General features: G+C 42.2%; 1 protein-coding gene across 1 annotated transcript in view; it reads left to right on the forward strand.

Annotated features, from left to right (window-relative positions):
• ABCD2 (ATP binding cassette subfamily D member 2) overlaps window positions 1-24,759 on the forward strand; it is a 49,083-nt gene extending 24,324 nt beyond the window's left edge. The window contains exons 7-10 of the mRNA XM_062638311.1: window positions 8,804-8,949; window positions 17,234-17,318; window positions 18,044-18,169; window positions 20,414-24,759. Coding sequence (XP_062494295.1) covers window positions 8,804-8,949; window positions 17,234-17,318; window positions 18,044-18,169; window positions 20,414-20,624 — 568 coding nt within the window. The 3' untranslated portion in view covers window positions 20,625-24,759. The remainder of the gene's footprint in view (window positions 1-8,803; window positions 8,950-17,233; window positions 17,319-18,043; window positions 18,170-20,413) is intronic.
• The last annotated feature ends 201 nt before the right edge of the window (window positions 24,760-24,960 follow it).

The raw sequence follows: 24,960 nt of genomic DNA on the forward strand, positions 1-24,960 counted from the left end.
CTGTTTGCCCAGGACCATGTCCAGACAACTTTTGAGTATCTCCAAGAATTGAGACACCACAGCCTCTCTGGGCAACTTATTTCAATGCTTTTATCACTCTTACAGTGAAAAATTGTTTCCTGATGTTCAGAGGGAACCTCCTGTGTTTCAGTTTGTGCCCATTGCCTCTGGGCACCACTGAAAAGGGCCTGGCTCTTTCCTCTTTACACCCTTCATTCCAATGTTTATATACATTGATGAGAAGTCCCAGCTTTCTCAGCCTTCCCTCATAGGAGAGATGTGCCAGTGCCTTTATCACCTTTGTGGCAATTATGTCTCATCAGATGCTAGGAGCCCAGCATTGTGCAGCACCAGACAGACCTCTAGTCAGAACATGGCAGGCTGCACTTTATTCCGTCTGTACTAAAGTTCATTGGCATTATGGTCTTTAGCACTCTGATAGGATTTTCTTAGCAGTAAACAGTTCCATTTATCATTTCCACTGTCAAACAAAGGATGTTAGCATGAGAACATGCTGCTTTGGTTCAAGATAAAGACAAGCACACACAGGTGGTGTAATTGCTGGTGCCAAGTGGGAGCTGCTTGCAGGCTCCCTCGTTGTGATTAGCTGGCAAAATTTATTCTGCAGCCAAGTGATAAGTACAGCAGAGCACTGGCATGAAGGCCAAGTTATATGTGCAGCACAGCTCAACACAGTGCAGCAAAGTATAGCACATGCCCATGCCCACTCAGGTCAACTGTTCTGTGGATCCCTAACCCCTCAATACACAATAGTCTTCCAGTTCAGATCACTGCAGTTGTACATCCTGTGTCCTAGGACAAACATCTAAGATACATGGGACCTACTAGAGGTACCAGTTTAATAGAGGACTCTGTTGACTACAAAGAGAGTCTGGGGTGATTAACTCAGACTCGGATGAGTAGCTTTTAGGTGAGATGAGTCTCTTCTGCAAATAATGCTGAGTAGTCCTGAGAACACTAAATTTTCAGTTCTTTGTTCTTGAGTCATTAATTATATGATGGTCTCATGGGAGCATGTAGCAGGTGAATATTTTCTGCAGTTCAGCATGTAGCCTAATTTAGATGGAAGCATGTCTTTCCCAGGAGGAAAGAGTCTTCCAGGCTTGTTTATCTGCCTAATGTTTTGCATTAATTATACCCTATCAATTTTAGTTTCTGCTAGAGATTACTACAGCTCTCTTATGGCGACTCCAGGTACCTATAATGCTTGTAAAATGGCTGTAATAATATTCCATGTATCCATATACATGGTGTGTCTTTGTGTTCTGCACTGTCATGTTCTGTCCTGTGTAACGCGTTGTTTCACAGAGGATCAGGGAGGGAAGTGAGTGCAGTGTGTGAGTTCTCACTTGTTGTCAGGGTGTTTCGCTGGAGACACGCTATTGTCCCAGTATTACTTGCATATTCATATGGCAGTGCATGGGAAAAAAAACTATGCCATGGACAACTAAGCATTACAGAAACCTGGAGCAAAAGCAGCCTCAGCTGTAGAGGTTTCACTGTCTGCACTTCCTCTTCCCTGTGAAGTAAGGAGTCACTTCTCATCTGCAAAACCATAAATAATTTGGGATCTTTCTAAAAGAGGGAAACTTCCTTGCTCACTGTGTTAGATTGTTGTGATAAAAGTCAGGAACACCTCTTAGGCTGGGGTATGCCTGGTGGGACTGGCAGGCTGCGCTCTTGTCCGGAGCAGCTCATTGTTCTTTTTTTGCATTTCATTAATCTTAATGATCATCCATCCAAATAATCCTTTTATCATCAGGACTGCCACAGGTATGGAAAGGCCGGGCCTGAAAAAGTCAGATGTTTAAGAAAAGGAGAGTATATTTCCTTTACTTGTCTGCCTGGTTGATTTGATTCATTGCAGCACATATAATTATTTCAGATTCCATTAGCTGCTTGTATTTTGTAGAAATATTCTGGGATTTGTTTTTCATTATATATATGTTCCTCTGGTCTTTTCTGTTGTCTGTCTATCACAAGATACAAATTGACTGAACTGAATAATTTTGTGAATTGTTCACCTTAAACTTTTACGCAATTTTACCAGTTCTAATTTTATTATAAGTCATGTTGGTAATGGTGAATAAGTAAATCATGAGCTGAGATGATACCTGAGCATGAGGAGAGCTTTAAATTAAAGGTTTCTTTTACCCTTCTGGTTCTTATTTCCTCCCAGATTATTTTCTTGCAGAGATGTGCATGGCTTCTTTGCAAAGGAAACCACAGTGGTGGTTTTTTTCAGCCTTTGATATTAGATTCTAATTATGTGCATTGAGAATTCAGCCTTTCATTCTGTGCATTTCATTTCTTGTTAACTAAGTTAATGGCTATAATAAGCTGATTGAATTCCACTCTGGTAATTGATCTGTCTGAAATATTTAGAGGATGATCATGGCTAGTTCTGTGTGAGTGTAGAGGAGAGTTCAATGTAGGGTATTTTAAAGAAAGATCAATTATTTATATCTTTAGAAGGATTGCTGTAACTTTAGCGGGCCCTAAAATCCCTTGAACTAGATACAGCACGGTAACCTGAGCTTGCGGATTTTTTAACATTTTGCTAAATATTATATTATTTATTATTTTTTAACTGTCTGGTACTACCACCTTCTGTGTGAGAGCTACTTAATGCTCTTATGAGAGCTACAATGCTAGTTAAGAAGAGCACTTAATTCTTATTTCTTCAAGACCTTTTATTTTCTGAAAGTTGTTGAGGTGGTGCCGTCATTATTTTCTTGCTGTTTATTTTCTTGCTGATATCAAAGAACTATGAGGAACCCAGAACACTTAGTGGAGGTTGGCGTTTCTTGAGCATCACTGTTCATCAAGCTTGGCTGCTGTTGAAAACTATGGAGGTTTTACTATTGACCTGGCAAGTGTTGGAGTTCTGCTGAGGTGATTCCAGCCAAGGTATTACAGCACCTGAAAGTGATGATCTTGTCACCAGCAAGGTGATGGAAAGTTGTAAGTATAGGTGGAGCCCCGAGATAATCAAGCACAGGTTTAGGGCTTTGGGAAAACGAGCCAAAAAAAAAAAAAAAAAAAAAAAGGAAAAGTAGTAGGTAAAGGGAGCCACCTAGAGTTAATCCGTAGGAATCTCTAAATATAAATGTATACCTGAACTTCGGCCTTTTACTGAAGTTTGGGTGCCAAACTGAGTACTAAACATTAAACTGTTAATCTATAACAAGCTCTCTCCTGACACCAGGCACCTAAATAAGATTAGAACCCCCTTTAATATATTTTTACAGTGCTTCTGAGGGATTAGGGTAGTTATTGTTTTTTATATTAAAGAGCATTGGGAGGAAAAGGAATAGCATAAATAACATGTCACAAGGAACTAGTACTAAAGTCTCCCTCTTTCCAGTTGAAGACTCTCACTAGTGTAGTTATCATTAGGCTCTTTCCAGTAACTCTCTTCTGACACACTATTCCTGTCTCTTAGCAGGAGTTTCCTTGTTTCAGTGGGAAGATCAGAATGTGCCCTCCCTTTGACTCCTCTTTAGCCTGGACTCTAGCTAACCATTAGCTTGTCATACAGTCCTTCCTCTTGCATCTCTAGTAGCTGCAGTGTTTTGTGCTGGACTTAAAGATGCTGGTTTTGTATTCCATGCTGCACTGGACCTTCTGGGGAATTAGCATTTGAGCACAGTTGTAGGTATGAGCAGTGCTCTTGGCTTTCTGGACTGGAGATTCTTCAGTGCAAGCACTGACTCCTTATAATCTTCCAGGTTTTCTTGGAAGACACCTCCATGGCTGGAGTTTGGGCTCCAGAATCATCTTCTTAAATAGAGGTGCTTAAATTTGGAATACATTTTATTTAGATGTCAAAGGAAGCACTCTGAATTGCACTCTGAAACCATCCCAATTTCCTTTGAAAATGCAAACTGCATTTTATATTAAAAGGAGAATTCTAGGTGTAGTGTTCTCCTTTCTCTCTCCCACTTGGATATATTAGAGAGGCATTTTGTCAGCCAGAGACAGAAACTTAAAGGATGGATCAGTCAAGAATTTATAGTCGCATTACACATAATTTTCCCACATAACTTTGCATGACTGTGAGAATAATAGTGCAATAATAATTGCAAATACACTTGGACATCAAATGGCAAGTCAGGTCCTGATTGCTCACTTGGGGACATCCAGATGGGATTCTGGGGTTCCAGAATCACAAGCCGCATGTTTTTAGACTTTACCCTTCATGGAGGAAGTATTAATCACAGCCTGTACCTGGAAGCTGTTTCTTGGGCACTTACACTGGACTAATATTCCATAACTTCTGATGTCAGCTCTTAATTAAGATATGTTTTTGGTCCCTTTCTTATTCCAGAGTGCTTCTAATTAAGACTCTGGCCATTCTGATTGCTTTATAGCCTCTCAAAGTGCGTATTGGTTAGTTGCTATAATTCTTTAAAATATTATTATGGATGTCAGAACAGGTTATCAGTTCTGTCAGCACAATTTATTTTACATGGAAGATGAAAACACCTTTGAATACATTCATTTGTAAACATTTCAAGTGGATATGGCTTGTTCTGGTTTGGGAACACAAATTTACTGACATCTAAGCAAATCATCTTCCCTTAACTAGCTACCCAGAAGAGTGAAGCCCTCTGCTCTTCAAGATATCAGAGAATTACTAAGTGTTAGTTATAGCTAACACTGCCTCATTAACAGTGTGATGTGTTAATCTACAAAACCTTTGAATTGGCATTGTACCCCTCTTATGCCTAACAGCTTCAGCGTGTAAGCCCTCTGTTTGGAAAGACAAGTTACTGATGTGTACTCCAATATGCATAAGGTGTCCCTGCCCACAGCAGGGGGGTTGGAACTAGACGATCTTAAGGTCCTTTCCAACCCTAACTATTCTATGATTCTATGTTTTGTAGCACCTCCCTCCCAAAGCAAAGCACAATAAAGAAGCTGTATCATTGGCCACGCTCGCTCTTCCTCCCAGTATAATTTCCCCAGTAATTTGCCAGCATTGTACACAATGTCATGTGTCAATAGGGCACTGGGGAATTGTCTGTACCACAGGCTTCAGATTGCAGCATGTCTTTATATCATTTTTCTTTAAAGCCTGTGGTACAAGGAGGAAGCTGAAAGCCTTAGGGATGATGGCTTGTTACTAGCAGGATGAAGTTACAACACTGCAAAATGAAGCACCAAACACAAATTGGTGATACAATAAAACTGTCAAACTGCCTGAAAAAATGATCAGTTCCTGAGAAATGAAAGTGTCTCTTCCAATAAATGTCTTGAAATTCCAGAAAACCAGGCAAGAATCAGTAAGTTTTCTTAGGTTTCTGGAAGTCTGATACCAAAGCTTTAAAAAGGGATCACTGATCTTAAATCCTGTCTCTCAAAACCACTGTAGGAATCTTTTTTCAGAGAGCAGAGAAAGAATACAATTGCTGAGCTCTTACCATCGAAGACATGACCTCCACACAGCAGACATGTTGCTTTCAGAGTCTGTAAGAGTGCTTTCTTTGAGACTGGAACCCAGACACTGGCCGAGTATAAAAACTCCATCAGAAATCAACCAAGGCCAGTTAAACTGGAGTACTACTTCAGGACAAAAAGACTGGTTTTGTTGTTTGAACTAAGAATTTAATGAAAACAGTATTCTAACAAGGAGCTTACTGTCAAAGCCAAAATTTCATTGTTCCTGCATCCAGTTACTTCTTACCACTTTATGCCTAACTATCACACACAAGTAACTGTAATTACAATAACATCTGGTGTTTAATAGGTTTTAGTGCATTAGAATTTGTGGCACCTGTGGTATGTAAGGAGGTTACTGTCTTCAAGACAGAGAAGTCTGGTTTACTATGAGTTTTTGAGAGTGTGAGTTAGATGAGATCTCATCTAACTTTAGCACTTTAGAAGTTAGCTAAGTTAGTTGTCTGAGCTCTAACCCCCACTGAGGGACAAGACACCCCCAGGAGGCAATCCATCCCCACCCTAAAATAAATGGGATAAACCAACCACAGAGATGCCTCTTTGTTGTCAAGAGATGGAGCCCCAAACAAGACATCACATGCCAGACAAGATGATGTGTTCCTTCAGGGACACGAATGGCTCCCTGTAGGATGGGTAAAGCAGAATGTGCTCTCCCATCTCCCTAGACAGGCCCATAACCATAAGCCATTCTTCCTGCCTGCTGGTTAGTCAGTAATTGATGGGGTTTGCTATTCCACTGCAGGCTGGGCTTTTCTTTAATTTTTACAAACTAGGTGTGGGGAGGTGTTCTTGGTAGTACTGGTGGATTTAGATGGGAAGCCACAAGGCAAATCCAGTTGTACCAGGGAGTGGTGCTGGTGACTCAGTAAATGGCATGGCAACAAGTGTCCTGGCACAGTTGTTGTGAGCATTGTCTTCCAAGTTGTGAGGTAGGAGCTGGTAGTCGTTACAGGATCACGCTTCACAAGAGTGAAGTATTAAACCCCAGCCAAATTATATGATAGGTAACTCTGTCCTCCTTGCCCTTACCTGCAGCTTCACCTGTATTACAGTCTTAAGCCCAGCCTGATTTAAACTTCCCAGGGAAGCTGTGAATGCTCCATCCTTGGCGGTGTTTAAGGCCATGTTGGACAAAGCCTTGGGTGGCATGGTTTGGTGTGAGGTGTCCCTGTCCGTGGCAGGGGGGTTGGAACTAGATGATCTTAAGGTCCTTTCCAGCCCTAACTATTCTTTGATTCTATGATTCTCTGAGCTCAGGTGGAGTTGCTGTCTTCCGTCCCAGAGATGGCAGCAGCCTGGAGTGAGTGAAATAATTTCCACATATGCAAGCAGTAAAGGCCTTTGGGATTTTGGATGGAGAGCACCATGGAAATGTAATATATCATTATTTCATGAAGTTACATAATGTTTAGAGTTGATATTTTGCAATATCCCCATTAATGTAAATGGTTCACTGCACTTGATGCTAGTGTTCATGCAGCAGCCCAGAGCAGCACTCTTCCCACAATTAACAGAAAGCAGAACAATGAGCGAAGAGGAGCAGCAGTGCTTGTATTTGATTTGCAGTTCTGGTTTGGCTCCATCTTGGTGCCTGCCCACAGCAGGGAGATGGCCGATATTTGCTAGCAGTTCAGATCCCCTGCCCTTCCCACCCTCACCTAACTGGGGATGAAAGTAGTTCAGGCAGTTACAGATGGGCTTACCATGGATTTCTGCAGCACTAAAACCAATGCCTCTGATGCCAGCTTGAATGTGACTTTCAGTTCATGTTGCAGCTTTACTTCTATAATTCTACATCTGTTGCATTATGAATTCCTTCAAAGTACTCTGTGGTGTATTTTGGGGACTCTCAGAATAACAATGGGTAGAGCCACCCCTTCTGCAGAGAAACTTCCAAGGGAACAGAAGAAATCTGCTAAGGTATTACACATACCTGTCAGGGAAAACCTCATCATGGCTGAGACCTTCCCACCACACAGGTCCAGAGCTTGTCAGGGAAGAAAACTGACCCCTCATCAACACACTGTGAAGTTGTTGGAAGCATTTCTCTGTGGTAAGGGCAAGCTTCTTGGAAACCTCTTCATTGCTGGCCCAATTTTAACTGCTCCTCTCTGTCATCATCCCCTGGTACCACAGCTTTAATAAGATTAGCATTGTTTTGGGGGGTGAACTCAGAGGATGTTAATGTAGCTCTTGGCTCAGAAAGCAGAACAGAGTCTGGAACCTGACCGTTCTTCAGCTCTGGCCTTCTCTTCCAAACTCAGAATCTTACAGATCATCCCCAGGGTGTTTCCAGCTTCCAAGAGTATCAGCAGGGTCTGTGGGACTGGATAGATAGTTGTCCTTCACAAGAAATCCTTAGAAGAAGAGCAGCAAAAGAGATGGTCAAATAAGTGTTTCTTAGGCTGCCTTTGCCATCGTAGCCTGAATGGCTTGGTGTCTTTTAGAGAGGTGTACAATTGTTCTTTGAGCTGACTTTGTTTAGAGACTACGAGGATTTATGGGGTCTGGGCTGTACCAGAGGCCGGGAACAGCTTGTGACATTGTGGAGACCGTCCATAGCCATTGCAGGGACATGGCCATGATTGCGGACTCTGGCTCCAAGGTGGACACAGCTTGTTTTAGTAAAATGGATGGGATTACCTTGTCTGGGAATGTGGTGATTCAGAAGCTGCTTCACATACAGCTCAGCCTTGTGCTTGGCAGAGGGAGGCTGGCACTGGGAGGTTTAAGCTGATCAGCTTGTCTAATGTGTGCTTTTTTGCAATTCAGAAGTGTTACACTGCCTTCTGGAGCCAGATAAGTTACACCCAGTCCCAGTACTGCAGTCCAAATTAATAGTGTGCAAAGGAGGCTTTCAGTGCTCTTTTGCCTTACTTGGGCATCTCCTGCTGCACTAAGGAAATTTTACCCAAGTTTGAGCTGCAACATTTTTGTTACCATTTGATTTTAACATGTGAGTGTTTAATTCAGTGTGTAATCTCTAAGCGTACCAAACCTTGAACACAGCATAGAGTTTCCCCAGTTCCAAGTGAAAGCAGTGAGAAGGGGCTATGAAGTGGATGTTTATTCTGCCTGACCTATCATTTTGTTTTCATGCATGATACTGCCCCTGGTGCTACCCTGTCATCAGCTATTATGGAAACAATACATTGTCCTTAAGGGAAGTTAAGAAAAATGTTTTCCCACAATGCACCCACAGATAAATCTAGTTTTAGCAACATAGTGTTTAAAGCATTGTACTCTGCTTACAGAGTATCAGCAAGATGCACGCGCTTGGAGCCAGCTCCAGATTGACTGATTTCTCTGTATTTCTCAGGCCCTACATGTCCATTGGAACGCTACGTGATCAAGTCATCTATCCAGACACAGTGGATGACATGCATGAGAAAGGCTACCAAGATCGAGATCTGGAGTCTATCCTGCACATGGTTCATCTGTACCACATAGTTCAAAGAGAAGGAGGTAAATTGCATAGTTCTGTAAAAAGCTTTACAAAACCTATTCCTTACGTGTGTGTCTCAGTGTGACTGAGCTTTACTTACGCAACTGGCAAAACTGGATCCAGACTTTCTGTGGTCGTGGGAGCTGCTCAACCACATCATTGTTGCTTCTGATGCTAACGGAGGTAGAAGAGCGAAGTGTTCCTCTTCTCCCCAGTAAATCCATGTCCACGCTGAGCAACCTTGTTCTCTTGTAATGGCCAGTCTTTTTGTGGTATTGAGAGATCACTGACCTTCCTTCATCTTCTTAGAAAACGTAACCTGTCTTAAAACCCTATAATGTCACTGACTGCATCAACTCAAAAGCATGCGAACAGGAGAGCTAGGTCTTCTTTCACCCCCCTGGATAATGGGATCAGCAGAACTATATGTCATGAGGAGTGTCTGATACCACACCACCAGAGTGAGCAAGTCAAAAATAACCAAAGGACAATGGCTGGCAGTAGATCTGTTACCAGCTACCGTTTACAGTTTAAGTTGCCATGTGTTCTCACCGTTGTTTGTCCTAAGAGTAGGGGACAGTGTAAATACACCAGCACAGTAAATGTCAAGATGCTAAAGGCTTCTTTTGTGTCTAAGAAATTGGAGCATTTCCTGGCTTTTTCTTCCCAAGCAAAGCAATAATTTTTGTCCTTTTGTTCCCACCAGCCACTGATCTCTAGTTTGTATTTCCTCCCCACCATTATGCTTTTAAAACAGACATAGGACAAAGTTGGTAACAGAGAGCTTGTACCCCGAGTCTCTCTGCCAGTTGTCAGTTCTACTTTTAGAGAGGGTATTTCAGGTGTGTTGCCTTGTGATATGTGTGGTTGGTGTCTCTCAGGATCATTCTGTCAGCAAAAAGTAGGACTTTAGCCACTGGGTATCCCAAGGCAATGTCTAAATTCCCATTCCTGGATGGCAGCCTGTTGCTTTGTTAATTTTTTTAAGCCTGCACGGAGACTCATCTGCTGTCTTTTCTGCACATTTTAAAGTGGGGAGTAGTAAGCATTTACAGCAGCAGTTGTATACCTACACATACTTCTCCACCTCACAATCCTGTTAAGAGACTCTTACCTTTCTCAGGGTTAAAGCTTTTTTGTTAAGAATGACTCAAGCTGGGCCTCAAGTTCCATGAGAAAATAAGAATCTGCCATTATTCTGATTCAGATAATTATTCAGATCTGCTACTATGACACAAGGATTGAAAAAGTGGGCAGAGAGCTAAACTCAGTGACTGGAATAATTGCAGAGAAGGCCTCTACTCCTACACTGACATTGTACCTATTCCTGCCAGTATTCCTGAGTCACTTTGCAGATTTCAGAAGAACAAGAAGATGTGTTAGAATGGGGAGCTGGAAAAGGAGGAGCAGTTAAATTGTCTGTGGCAAGAAGCCACTGTGAAGTGTGCATTCATAGCGTGCTGGTACTTGTAGATGTACTCGTTAACACATGACCCTCAGCGGCCAAAACCATATCCCCAGCAGTCTCTGAATGTGCATAGTTGTGGTTTATAGCCCTGCAGCTGGAGCACGTAACTGGTGATGGGGCAGTTACTGTGCTCCACACAAGAGGTACCGTTGTCTGGGGTCAGTGTTCTGTATTGCCAAACTGAACCCCCAGGGTTTGGATCAGTCTCACTCTACTTTCTGAGCCAAAGAAGGTATTTATTGCTGACCCCATTGTTGCTCTTCTGCCTGTCTGACTGTATGTGAGACACACACAATCTATAAAAAACTGTTAATGTTCACTTGTGCGTTATTGAAACTCCAGTCGGGATAAGGACACACTGTGCAAAAGTCTGCACAAATGTTACCAAAAAAGTGTCTTGGGTACTTGCCGATCTAAAATGACAGAAGTGGGCAAAGCTGGAAAACAGGGAAGAGATTACCACATACCAGGATAGTTTTTAGGTCTGTAATACACTTACTTGTTTTCTTTTCCCCTTGGGCATTTGCAGGAGGCAAGTGACGAGGTAGGAGCAGAGACAAAATCCATGACATATGATTGGACACGTTACGTGGATTTCATATGATTACATATTCATTAGAGCTCTCCCAGTCTGGGACAAAGACTCATATTCTGTTCTTTTTGAATCAGCAAGCCAGTGAAATACTTGTTGAAAGTGAGCAGTTGAAAATCTTTTTTATAGGTAGCTGAATTATTTTTTAATTTGAATTTTATTTTATTCTTAAAATCAGACTTTTGAGATAAAATAATTTTTATGGATCTTTTTCTTTGCAAAATAATGAAAAATTCCATATAAAGCTTGTAGAAAAAGGGGCTTGCCCCAAGCCATCTTTTTCTTCCTTGCAGACTGCTTTGATGATTGACAAACCTTGGCATTTTCCAATAGAAAAGAAGTTTTGCTGAAAAATTCCCAGGCAGTTTCTATTATATGCTATATACAGCTTCTGGAAATTTAATACATCTAAAAAAAATCAATGAAACCATTTTTAGTTATTCCAGTTATTGTGGGTATAGCAGGTATGTCCACACTATTTTGAACTGATTCCATAAACCATCCTAAGAATGGAGCTAACTATCTGTCAGTCATTGCGTTATAGAAATCTAACATAGCTCTTCAGTATTTTTGTCTGTAGAGCCTCTTCTCCTTCAGAGGCTTACTTCTGTCTCATTCCTTCAGAAGCTTACTTCTGTCTCATCCCCTTTCACCTATCCCCTGCAGTATTAAGCCTCTACTAGACAGCAGGCTCCTTAGGGCATGACCCAGTTGTGCTTTAATTGACCAAGAATGTCATGTGTGTATAATATGATGCTTTGCAGTTTTGTGTTCTGCTCCCTGTGGGCAGTCATGACAAAGCCAGATGGAGCCAGAAGTGCGCAACTCTGACTCAGTTTATTTGTCCTGGCATAGCTTTCTTGTCTTTGACTGAACTACTTCCACATTGCGTCAGTACAAGGGTCACCAGATTCCAAGTGTTAAGTAGCCAACAAGAGCCTGATGTTCTTGTTGCTGCCAATGGCAGAAATTCCTCCAGTTTTCTAGCAATAAGGTTTGACCCAGTTAGAAGTAAATAGAATGGTTAGAAGAATAATTAGCCCAGTTTGGCATTTAGCTTCTGTGTTATCTTCATGAAACTTTTTTCAGTTGGTAGCAACAGAGTACATCAAAATCACCAGAATAACTGTCCCTCTCTCCACCACCATCACTGTTCCAGATGTCCCTGAGCTGAAGCCCTAGAAGAACCCAGTACAATTGCTATTGATAGTAGCCCTCTTTGCTGGTGGGGGCAGAATTTCCTTCCCACTGAGGCCCACACCAATGTTTTTCTCACCTGCTGGATATTACAGGAATGCATTTTGTTACTTACCTTTACATTATCGATAAGGAGCCCCCATCAACACCTGCTGAGTTGCTAACTCTACCAGAAAAATAATTTCATACAAAATGAGGATAGCAAAGAAGGCTGTCTTCAGCATGGGTGATGAAAAGGCATGTCCAGAAATTGTGGGTAATGGCATGGAGATATGCAGTAGATATGCGTAAAGGGGTTCCTTTTTAACCTGCTTTGAAAATCTGTGTATATTTATTTAACAAGTGTCAATGGGGATGCAGCCTTGGGCTCCTAATAGTCTGTCACATGAGAGGAGCCATGGGTACGTGTAGCAGCACGCTCAGTGCATGACCAGACCTGTCAGGTTGGAGCTGATGACATTACTAAACAAGTTCAACCTGTTCATGGTTTCTCAGCACCCCAGATTATAATTATTCCTCATTATTTTGCACATTTGTCATATCTTTGGGTCTTGTCCAGGGAACCTTTGTGCTAGGCCACGTATAAACACACAGACAAGCACATTTCCTCTCTCCCAAATTTTTTCATCTGAGCATTTTAGCTCTGGATTTGCTTTTGTTACGGCACCAGCAGGAACTCTGGAATGCTCTGCTGGCTTTTCCAGTGGCTCTGAAATCCAGAGACACAATCCCTGCAGTGTCATGCTGAGCTGGGGCTCATGCAATTGATGATCTCTTTGTTCCTCCCTCAGCTAAGGATTGTCCTTGCATATTCATCCTGTACAGCTCCCGGGCTCTGCTCTCTTCCATTTTGACAGCTGCCTGGGGACATAGGCTGTGCAAGAGGCCTCCATGTTAAAAAACTCACCAGGGGAGGACTCTCTGGCTGTACTTCGCTGTGGTAGCCTTTCTTCTGTCATGAAGCTGTAAGACTCCAGCCCATGTCTGATGACACTGCAGTGTAGATCTGGAAAAGAACTTTTATCTTGTTTTGGCAGCTGAACACTGTCTTGCATGCGAAGTGTGAGGATTTACAAGGATGAAGGATACACTGTGCCACAGACCCCAAATGTAGCCCTTTGTTGTTGTTGTCAACTTTAGCTTGCTTTTCCCTTGAGAAAATGGAGGTAAAAAGAATTGTAAAAGAAGCCATGCAAGAAAATGAAATGCTGCTATCACGAGGCTATCACTAATTTCTGCTGACAGCTATATATATTTCTACTGCTGTTGCTCTGCCCTAACACATTGCACATGGTCTTTGTCTTATTGGTTGCAAAAGGCATTTCTGTGACATCCAGTGTTTGTCACATCTACATCATGTCACGTGCAACCAAAGGCTATGTGTAACAAGAAGCTGGGCAAGGACTTTGGACTCTGAAAGCCAAGATTATGTTTGTACCTACTGAGAAGTTTGTGCTGTGTTCATTCACAAGCCATTTCGTTTGTTCTGCATTCATGGACAAGCTGTTTCAGTTCTTCATCTGTGAAGTGGATGTAGCTATGGGTGACATAAGCCACTGACTCGGCTGATATTTTTAGAACACTGGTGACCTTCACTAACATATGCCATGTCAACAGGAAGAAAAGAGAAACACTTGTAGGTGCATTATTGTTAACGCACAGTAGGGAGTCAGTTTCTTGTGCCCAAGTGTTCAGAGGAAATTGTTCAGACATTAGAAAATATATTTTAAAAAGTTACAGTATTAAAATGGATTCTTCCTTATCTGTTGTTTGAGACATTCCAAGTGACAAATAGGAAAATTAAAAGAGGGAGCTAGGCAGGAAGAGACAAGATGCACTACTAATACTCAGAATGTAAGAAGTGACCACAGAGATGATCATTGTATGCCGGTAAATGGAGGCTTAATCTTATACCTTTAGGGAAGTAATAGAATGATTTTGCTGACAATACGATGCTTCTTCTTGAACTTCATTCTCTTTTGGTCTTTTAAACCAGCTTATCTGGAAAAAACTATGAATGCCTGTGCCGTTTCTCAGGCACATGTGCTCACATGCACACCAACCCACACTCTAGCTCAGATCCAGATCCCTTCAGTTCATCTATATTCTCAGCTTAAAAACAACAGAATATGATCAGTAGCCTGTCTTCAGAAGCATCATTGTTTCTATGGCTTTCTTGAAGGACATTCCCATCTCTTGTCCCTAGAACCTTTTGCCAAAAAGGGGTGCTCCAGGTATTTTACAGTCCTTTTTTGGAAGCTGAAAGTGTCGACTAGAGCATCACTCCAGCTCACTGTGTGGTCCCAGCACTGGGACTGCTCAGCAGCAGCCCCTCTTTATCTGTTCCCTTTACCAGCATTCATCCAGCTGGTGATTCAGTTAACCCTTACCCAACTCCTTCTTTGCTAGGAGCCTCCTGATAGAAAGCATGTGCTTCCAAGGGGGTGCCCACTGGGATCCTTAAGCAAGAATGGAAAGAAACTAGGGAAAAACAATAGGATCACTAAAGGTGATGTCTTTCTGCAGTGTGCATGCATGTTTTTTTAAATCTTAACTATGTACACAGATATTAAAAAGTCATTACATTGTATTTTACAATTTTACATAGAGAAAATCCTTGGAATTCAGTGTCTAGCATTATCAATTCCTGTTTTCAGTCACACAGCCTCTCACCAGGTGCTTCACTGAGGTTTTGCTCAGACTTACCAAGCCCTGGTGTAGCAACCAAGCATGGGCAGAGCACTCCCCAATCCCCTGCACCCTCACAAGCCCCACTTGTCTCACCTTTGTTCAGATACCAGAAATGACACAGCCAACCCTCCTTGCTTTACCTTGCTAATAGTTTTTTTCTGGCAAATGTTTATTTTCAGTTGGGCAGTGGCAGAGCCGCAGGTTGTGTTGTTGATTTTTTAGCTATAGTGTTTCTGGGCTGATTTGGAAACTGGTTTTTTACTTTCTCATGCCTGCTCCAGCTGCATCATAAATAGATGCTGTATTAGAGAAATGTCTTACCAGATTTTCTCTACCTCCACGCTTTCCCTTTCAAAACTCATTTTGCTACTCCATCCATCTGGATGGAGTTAGATTGAAAGCTAGTTTTCAGTAGGGTAATTTGGTATTTGAAGTTTTTCATTAGTAGTGGGCATCAATCATACAAGAGTTCTCACAGGAGTACCAGATCACAGACAGAATGCATCACACTTCTGTTGCATGTATCTGAAAGCAATCAAGAAAAAAATCAGTTAGATTCTGTGCAGAATATTCAATAAGGATAGCCAGGGTTACAACAGTTGTGGGTCATTTCTAAATGCAAGGTAGTGGGAACTTTGTGTAGAAAACCCTCCTGTCTGTATGCAGTTTTGTATGCCAGCTACTTGCCTGTGCACACAGAACACATCCCTCTGTTCTGTTGAATTTGATGACAGTTACTCTTTGCCTGAAGTAGTGAGTGGAGTCTGGCAGTGCTCTTTATGGGATTTTATGCTTTATTTCTCTGAATTTGTTATCATTCTCACTCACACCTTTCAAGAAAGAATAGCAAATTGCTCTGTAAAACAAACATAGAATCATAGAATAGTTAGGGTTGGAAAGGACCTTAAGATCATCAAGTTCCAGCCCCCCTGCCATGGGCAGGGACACCTCACACTAAACCGTTGTCACGCGAGGCCTCGTCCAACAGGACGGTTAAACAAGGCTGGTCCCAACACTGATCCCTGAGGGACACCACTCGTTGCTGGTCTCCAGCCGGACATTGAGCCATTGACCACAACTTTTTGTGTGCAGCCATCCAGCCAGTTCTTTATCCACCGAGTGGTCCATCCATCAAATTGATGTCTCTGCAATTTAGAGACAAGGATGTCGTGCAGGACAGTGTCGAACGCTTTGCACAAGTCCAGGTAGATGACATCAACTGCTCTACCCCTGTCCATCAGTTCTGTAGCCCCATCATAGAAGGCCACCAAATTGGTCAGGCAGGATTTCCCCTTAGTGAAGCCATGCTGGCTGTCACCAAGCACCTTGTTGATTTTCATGTGCCTTAGCACGCCTGCCAGGAGAATCTGCTCCAAGATTTTGCCAGGCACAGAGGTGAGACTGACTGGTCTGTAATTACCCGGGTCATCCATTTTCCCCTTCTTGAAAATGGGGGCTATATTTCCCTTTTTCCAGTCGTCAGGAACTTCACCTGACTGCCATGATTTCTCAAATATGATGGCCAGCGGCTTCGCAACTTCATTTGCCAGCTCCTTCAGGACCTGCGGATGGATTTCATCAGGTCCCATGGACTTGTGCACGTTCAGATTTTTAAGATGGTCTCCAACCAGTTCCTCTCCTACAGTGGGCCCAAGGTCTTCATTCTCACAGTCCCTGCATCTGCCTTCCGAGACTTGGGTGGTGTGGTCAGAGCCTTTGGCAGTGAAGACCAAGGCAAAGAAGTCATTCAGAACCTCAGCCTTCTCCAAATCCTGTGTAGCCAGTTCTCCCGAGAGCTTCCTGAGGGGGCCCACATTCTCCCTAGTCTGTTTTTTATTTGCTATGTACCTGTAGAATCCCTTCCTGTTATCTTTAATATCCCTAGCGAAGTTTAATTCTAACTGGGCCTTAGCTTTCCTAACCTGGTCCCTAACTTCCCAGATAACGTCCCTGTACTCTTCCCAGGCCGCCTGTCCTTGCTTCCACTTTTTATAAGCCTCTTTTTTCATTTGAATGACATGACAGAATGAATTCCTTAGTTATACAGAGGTAAAAGATGGTTTTCCAAAGAGATCGTAAGTAAAGAAGTAAAGTGTTTTTGACAATTCCTACATGGCCAAAAAGGTTAAATTCTACTTTTGGAATTGAGATGATGTTTGGGACATTTTTCCAATTGTGTGCCCATAGAAAGGCACTAAGGTATTTCAGAAGATGTGATTCAGATCACTGAGCTGTCTCTTCTGCAGTGACAATGCCCTTTGTGATTTTGGTTGCAGAGATATTGCAAGTGAAGCTGCATTTTCTCCATAACCTTACATTGTCCTGATGGGTTTTGTTTGCTTTTTTTTTTTTAAAGGCTGGGATGCTGTCATGGATTGGAAAGATGTCTTATCAGGAGGAGAAAAACAAAGGATGGGCATGGCTCGGATGTTTTACCATAAGTAAGCATTTCAATTTGTTCTCTAAGTAGCATCTGAAAAGGAGAAAGAGATTTGTGGGTTTCCAGTTGTAGTTTGACCAGTAGCAGACTTTAATCTCCATGCAATATGCAGTACAGCTAGATGGTCGCATGGGACCGCAGGTCTTGTTGTTTATTCATACAAGCTTTTAGTTGGAGCAATGCTTCTTACTTCAGCTTTGCTTTTGGCAACATAGCATACACTTTCCAGATGTTCCTTTCTTTAATATCTCAGGCACAAACATCTTCCCTGCATTTGTCCTACTAATACTGCAGAAGTCTTGTGGACTGTTGCAGAGGCTGTGGAAGTGTGAAAGCCAGGCTCCAAACCGTTTTGGTCTTGGAGACTGCAAGCACACAAAGGCAGCCTAATCCATACATAGCAGTGGATAGAAAGTTTCTGAGTTGGCTGAGCTACTGCATGACTTGATGACAGGACAGAATAAAACTAGGTCAAACTAGAGCACTAAAGTTAGATCACTGTGTACTCAAATGGACCAAGAAATAAAATCCATTTTTCCTGGAAGCTGTCTCTGCACCTGAATAGTACATGGAAACTTTATGTTGTTGCTAGCCAGCTTACAGCTGTAAATGAGAGACAGCTGTCTGGCAAAAAAAGATCTCTCCTTTCTGTTGTTCTTTCAATTAAACATCGTACATGAAAATAAAAATCATAGAAGAGTAATGGTTTTTATCTGCTTTTGAAAGGCCAAAATACGCATTGCTGGATGAATGCACGAGTGCTGTAAGCATTGATGTTGAAGGAAAAATATTCCAAGCTGCAAAAGCTGCTGGGATATCCCTGCTTTCTATTACACACAGACCTTCTCTTTGGTAAGTATGTTCAGGGGCTAATCATGGTCCTTGCTTATAGCTTTCTGACAGGCAATGGATTGGCCTTTACTCTTCGTGTGAGGGCAGTTGTTTAATCAGTATCTACTGCTCTTTCTAAGATAACTTGTCTACAGTAATAGTGATGTAAATGCATTTGGTATTGATCTTTTTCATTCTTTGACATGTATTTGTTCCTCCCTCTTGTTTTTTTTAAAATGTATTCCAGTGATTAAGTATTAATAGCAACATGCAGATACCTAAGAGCAATTAATGAGCCCATCACACCACAGCCACAACTGATATCACCACATTATTCTGTAACGGTGACAAGATCCAGGAGCTGTCCTGGGGAATTTTATCAGTGCAGGGAGACAATGGGAAACATGGCAAGTGGTTAAACTACTGTTTTTTCTTCCATAGGAATAGCACATTTGGTGGTTTAACTTCAGTTGTGTCCTCTGCAAGGTTTGAGAGCTTTCAAAATCTGATTGTCTATTAAAAAAGCAAATATTGGAATCCTGAGAGACATCATTCTAGTGAGGGATGTAGGAGAATCATCTAGAAGAGTCCCTCAAAGGAAATAAATGTAGTTACTGAACACATAAAACAACGAAATACTTTAAAGGACAAATGGAGATCAAGAAGGTGTGAATTAACTTTAGCAGGGACTGTTTGTTCTGAACTCCTTGATCTTTACTGTCCAATTATTGTTTTTTTTTTAAACTGGTGACAAAAAAATCCTTTATCATCCATTGCCTCAAAAGAAAGACATTGTATCAGTGTCTGCTTCGCTGAAAAAAATGTTTTCCCCAGCATTCCTCCTTCCTCTGTGTAGAGGGTGACAGTGGAAATAGCTTTTGCTGGATCAAGACCTAAATGTTAAGAAAAAAAATGTATTCTGGTAGGACAAAAGTCACATAGACATTTGGTTTGAAAATAATTTAAATTGCCCTTTAAAAAAAAAAAGGTAGCATTTACATTTTTTAAATTTTGGCATTATTCTTAAAACCATTGCTCAAGGACACAGGTATTTAAGAGCACCTCACCTATAGATAATGGTGGTGCAGAGGGAAGTTGCACTGAAGAACTTGTGAGAAAGACCTTTTGCGTTCAGTTTCCTACCAGTAGTTCTTGTTTCATAGTACCAGTGCTATTCAGAAAGGTTTGGGATTGTTCTTGTAAACTCCACAGTATTACTGGAATTATAGGGATCTGGAGAAGTAAACAGAAGTGCTGAGCCTTTAGAAATAAGCATTAAATGCCTTTAACTCGGGTATGCTTCTGCAGACAGTGCACTACATAGACAAAAACCAGGTTCATGGGCTGTTTTCCTCAGAATTATACCAGGAAATAGTTGCTCTTTTAATCATAATACTGGCTACTTTAGAGGGGAAGGTTAAGCTTTTGGTGTCACAAAGAATAATATGCAAGAAGTGATGAATATAAGCCTGGAGTTGAATCTCTGTTGAGCCCCATGTCATAAGCTATTGAGTTTATTAAACTGTCACATTCCCTGGATGGGATTTATAATCACTGTTTTATGATGTGTCTCATCTTCCATAATTTATAGTGATAAATTACACTGAGGGAACTCTTTGCTCTTCCTCTTGTACCTCCTGATAAATGTCTTGTCAGGCCTAGGCAAACCCCACGTGTACACCTTTGAATATTTTCAATGCACACACCCTCATACTGACTCCTACACAGACTTTTTTAGTTTGCCCGCTTGCAAACTGAGCTGTATTTTAGGACTTGGAGGTTTCTTTATCCAACCTTATGAGATGCGGGGGAACAAACTGAGATGTAATTTGAACTAATTAGAGTTTTATCAGTAGCATCAGGTGCACTGTGCCTGCCTGAATGTATTTTCTGCTGTGGAGGTAAAACATCTCTCATAAAGCAAAGTAAGTAAAATAAACTCAGACTAGGGGCTAGCATTCCTGGGGGAAAAGGGAGCCCTGTCTGCTGCTGCTGTTTAAACTCCTGGAGAAAAAGGAGTCTGGTGGAGTCAGCTGTAGCCACAGGGGGGTCCTGGTGATAGGCTTGACATACCCAGTACTGTTAGGAAAGAGTGTCCTGGGATTATGAGTCACTGAAAATGTCTTAGCCAGTGATGCAAAACTGGACAACTCTCAGCTTCCCAAGAGGCACCATTGAAAAGAGACACACGCATCCAAATTTGTGTGTGCAAAAATGAACCATCTGTTCACTGAGCCATCACTAATGTTTTAATTTCTAATGCAGGAAGTACCACAGTCACTTGCTGCAGTTTGATGGACAAGGCGGCTGGCGTTTCGAGCAGTTGGACACTGCTATCCGCTTAACACTGAGTGAGGAAAAACAGAGACTGGAATCCCAGCTTGCAGGAATTCCTAAAATGCAGCAGAGACTGAATGAACTGTGTAAAATCTTGGGAGAAGACTCAGTGCTTAAAACAGTGGACGAAGAGGAATAAATAATTTATGTTTATTTTTTAAAAGTATTTTTTTAGTTAAAAGCATTATGACTTCAGCCATTATCCTTTGCATGCATTGTGATAGAGGCTTAGAGCATAGAGAAACACAGCCAGCAGAAAATAATGCTCTGAATGCTATGTAAGGCTTTAGTGATTTAGTATTAAGGCAGAAAGTGGTTGAACTGTGAAAAGAAAATAAGCAAGTGCACAGAGTATAAGATTCGTCATTGCAGCTTATGTTAATTCCTAGTGAAAGCCCAATTCACTGCAAAGAACTCCCAACAAACGTAGGTTTTGTAGGTGGGTTTTTGCCTGAGATTTGGCCTGCAGAATGTGCTCTTGTACCGGGTCACTGTGTGTGTATGATATGCCTGCTACGCAGAGCAAACCTGGCATGAAACTCAGGCATGGAGCGCTGCAGAGGCAGCATCTGGGTGAGTATGCAGATGCATGCAAAAATCTCATTTGGGTACAAGAAACATTCTTTCAGCCCATGTAAAACCCAACTCCTCTTCTACTACTGAATCGTATACACACCTTTACCTGCATTTCCATAGGAAATAACATAATAGGCTGACCAGAAGACAACTGTCAGAGCAACCCACTGCCTCGTGACAGAGAAGGAGTGATAGAGCTAAATATGTAATATACTTGTGCTGTACTTTATGACATTATGCATAGCTTCAGAGGCTCTTTGCCCTTCATGATACATGAGTTCCTCTGGGGGATTATTTATGTCCCCTAGTTAGTAACCTCTGGTAGGGGGCATGGAGCACTGGGCCAGGCCTCAAATTACTTAGTTTTCACTTGACTAAGTCATTCATCTGCTCCATGGGTCTGATCCAGCTGACATCCATCTGTGACCCAGTTCCTCCCTTGGTAAAACCACAGTATAGACACTTGTTTGTTCCATGAGACACTTTGTGAGGGGAAGGACTGAAGGAGAGGAAAACGGCAGTTTCTAACAATGCACTGAACTCTCAGGCATGGCTGTTCTGCCAATTCAAATGCTCAGCACTTATAAAGGTCTGTGAAAAGTCAGAGCATTTTGTAACCACTAATTAATATGCCTGTGATATTTTGGTAGAGTGGCTGAACACTCATGAACAAACACACCAGTTAACTAGTGTGCTTTCAGATGCACTCACTGATTGTCCCATCTGCTTTTCCGTTCAGTAGGAACCTGGTCCCACTCAGTCAGAAGGTGCTTTAAACAGAAACCCTGAAGATAGTGCTGGCCTCAGTGCCTTGCCAGAGGCAAGAATGAATGAGAAATAAGATGTGAATGGACTGAAGACGTCCTGATCTGCTCTCTCTGACTGCAAGTGCCCAGCAAATGGGCAGCTCAGGAGGGATAAGAGGCTTTGCAGATGAGTAAATGAGCCTTAGCTGAGATGTAGCAATCTTGAAGTTTATTGATCCTTTTTTTCCTAGAAGTGTGATTGCTTAGGACATTTCTGCCTGGTGTGCTTGATCCGAGAGGGGCAATGTGTAAGAGCTGTTAAGAACTGTTAAAAGAGGAGAAATATTTTGGTGGTATTTGATGAGCTGGGAATGTTTGAGGAACCTGAAGTTAGTATAAACTGTTCCCTTTTTTTGATTGTTTCATGAACAAGGGAAGGTGAATTAACTCCATCTGCCAAATCCCAGCCCAGTGCACTAACCATTAGTCCATCTTCCTTCTCACTTCTTCTTCATTCCTTCTTCTGTGCTCGTCTTGCTGCTTGGTACAGCACTTGCACCAGAAAATGGAGTAAGTCTGCTCCTTGGCCTGCTCTTCAGAGTCTGTGCTTGAGTGTAAACCTGTAACTTGTCCTGGTGACTGAGTTTTCTCTGTAGAGTCCCATGGGACATCTCACTAATACAGAAAGGAATGCTCTTGGGAGCTTTTGAAAGGGATGAGAAATTAAGGTTCAAGATAATAAGATGTTGTGCTGTAAAGTGCAATCTGGAGGTCACTGCTGCGGTGGATGACATGTGCCTGCAGTTTGATTTGCAAGAGTCTCTGCTTGTCCCTCTCCCCAAAGGCTGTTTCTTCCTTCTCATCTTCAAAGCAAAGTTCAGAACTGCTAAGGAAAAAAAGAAGTCAGCCAAGAATCTGTTCTCGGTGAGCATGAATGAGATGACTGATGGTTTTAAAGGCTTGCACATTTCTGAGTTAAGAATGACGGTGAATCAGGCATGCCCTTGTCCCAGCTGCAGTGTATCCTTCTGCTAATGCGAAGCGCCCACAAAGTCAGCTAGCCAAGAGCCTCTGCCAAGGCAGGAGCTGAGGTGGGGGAAGAGCCATTACTGTTCCCCACCCCTCCATTAAGCACTTTACCATGTGGCTGGGAGCTAAACCTGGGTTGTCCAGTCCCTGAGTGAGAAGGACACTGAAAAGTGCTGAACAACTGGCCCAGTTCAGCACAGCGCCAGGTATGGCCCAGCCTCCCACCAGAGCTCTGCCGTGGCACTTGGCTTGTTGGGAGCTATTATGAGCACACGCAGTACAGAGATTGCAGCTGGCCACAGCACACAGAAACACATTTTCTGAGGGAATCATGCTTAGTAGAAGAAAGTTTGTTTGCTGTTTTTTTTTCTTTCATGAGATTATGTATAAAACATACAGAAGATACGTACGTTACTGATGAAATTTTAATGAAAACTGAAATCGCACCACGATCAATGTAATGGTATTTTTCTTCAAGTTTGATATGTATTTCCTGGATCCAGTAATAGACTTGCCCGTTCCCATTCAGTAATGTAGTGTAAATTATCCTAGCACCTCACTCAGCTGTTTACATTCTTGTAGGTGTGACAAGAACACTAGAGGCTGGTGTGAGAAGAAACCCTTCTCCAAATAGGAACTTCCTGAGTAATACCAGGCCAGTCTTGGAAGGATTTTCTGCACTGGTGGATCATTATATTTGAAGTTAGATTTGTGACTAGAAGAGAAGCTGCCCTGGAGATGTTCTCTGCAAGGCTTCCCGAGTTGTTCCAAGGGCTCATTGAGACAGGAGTCTCTGGTTCTGTTTCCGGAGAGTTCTATCTCTCATGTAATACAAGGCATAAGCCAGCTCATTTTGTGCTGCTTTGGACCCAGCTGGGAAAGCAAAGCAGAGGTGCACGCTCCCTGCTCAGGGAATAGCTCAGGGAGATGCTGTTCTGGAGTCAAGGTGCAAAGAGCGCTTGGTCCTTGCGGTGTGGGCGGGTCAGAGCAGGGCAGGACGCCTTGGTGCAATCCTTTTCCATCGTGCATTGAGAGCTCCCCATCAATGTCTATTCCCTTTCTGGCATTCAGGAGCTGTGATTCCCCCGGGGCTGAGGAAGTGACTTTTTGAGCTTCCTTCTGCCTGTCCTATCTAGCTAGAGCCAGTCAGATCCAGCTCATCATGTCACAGCATCTGCGTTCAGAGCTGGATCCTGCAAAGTGCCCTGTGCATGTAGCCTCCTCTGAGCACCCTCTCATCCATCCCCAGGACTCAGTGCGGACTGGACTTGCCTGGGTCTAAATCCTGGAGGAGTACAGGTGCTGAGCAACATTCAGTCTCGGCATGGAGTACTGTACAGTAAAAATATGACTTATCCACTTTGTTTTTCAGATAATGCTGGGATTTTTTGCAAAAATGGGAGGACATTTTTGTGAGTGGGATTTCAGTATTTTAATCTAGGAGGAGTTTGTTTTTCAGTTAGTTTTGGGACCAGACTCATTCCTGCTTTAGACCTGGAAGTCCTCCTTCTGCAGGGGTAGAAAAGCCCACATATCTTTTAAAAGAGTTTTTTTAAATCAGTGAGATTTGTAGCTGAGTGAGAAATGAAGGACTGGGTATTCAATGGGATATTTTAGGGAAAATTGCAGTAAGAATTATATCCTAAAGCAAATGAACACATCTACATTCCCTTCAATACGTCTGAATGATGATAATGCATGTCAAAGTGAAGTTTATGAGCCTGTGATCAGGGATTTGAATTGTATATAGAAATCCCCCTACTGAGCTGTTCATGAAGCTTAAGAGAACTGAACTGCTAATTGAATGTGTCTTTGTTTTATGTTTGATATTAATGCCTTTTAAGAGCAGACAATTTATAAAGCAATAAATTATGCTTTACAGTTGTAATTTATTCCAACCTCAAATAAAACATGTTGCATTTACTTTGAGTTTCTTGTGTTCCTTATTCACAAAGCAGTCAGGACCTGCCTGCATGTGCTCTGGGAACCCCTTCCCATCCCTCCTTTCTTCAGTGAGGTAGGAAAGCTTGGGGTGGATGTTGCATATTTGCAGGTTAAAACAAGTGCTTCATTCCTAGATCAGGCTGCTGCCAAAGGCTGCTGTTTTCTTCTGTCTTGTGCCCT

Source organism: Pezoporus occidentalis, unplaced genomic scaffold, assembly GCF_034315485.1.
Source record: "Pezoporus occidentalis ecotype Australia unplaced genomic scaffold, CSIRO_AGI_Poc_V1 ctg56, whole genome shotgun sequence".
Taxonomy (NCBI): domain Eukaryota; kingdom Metazoa; phylum Chordata; class Aves; order Psittaciformes; family Psittacidae; genus Pezoporus; species Pezoporus occidentalis.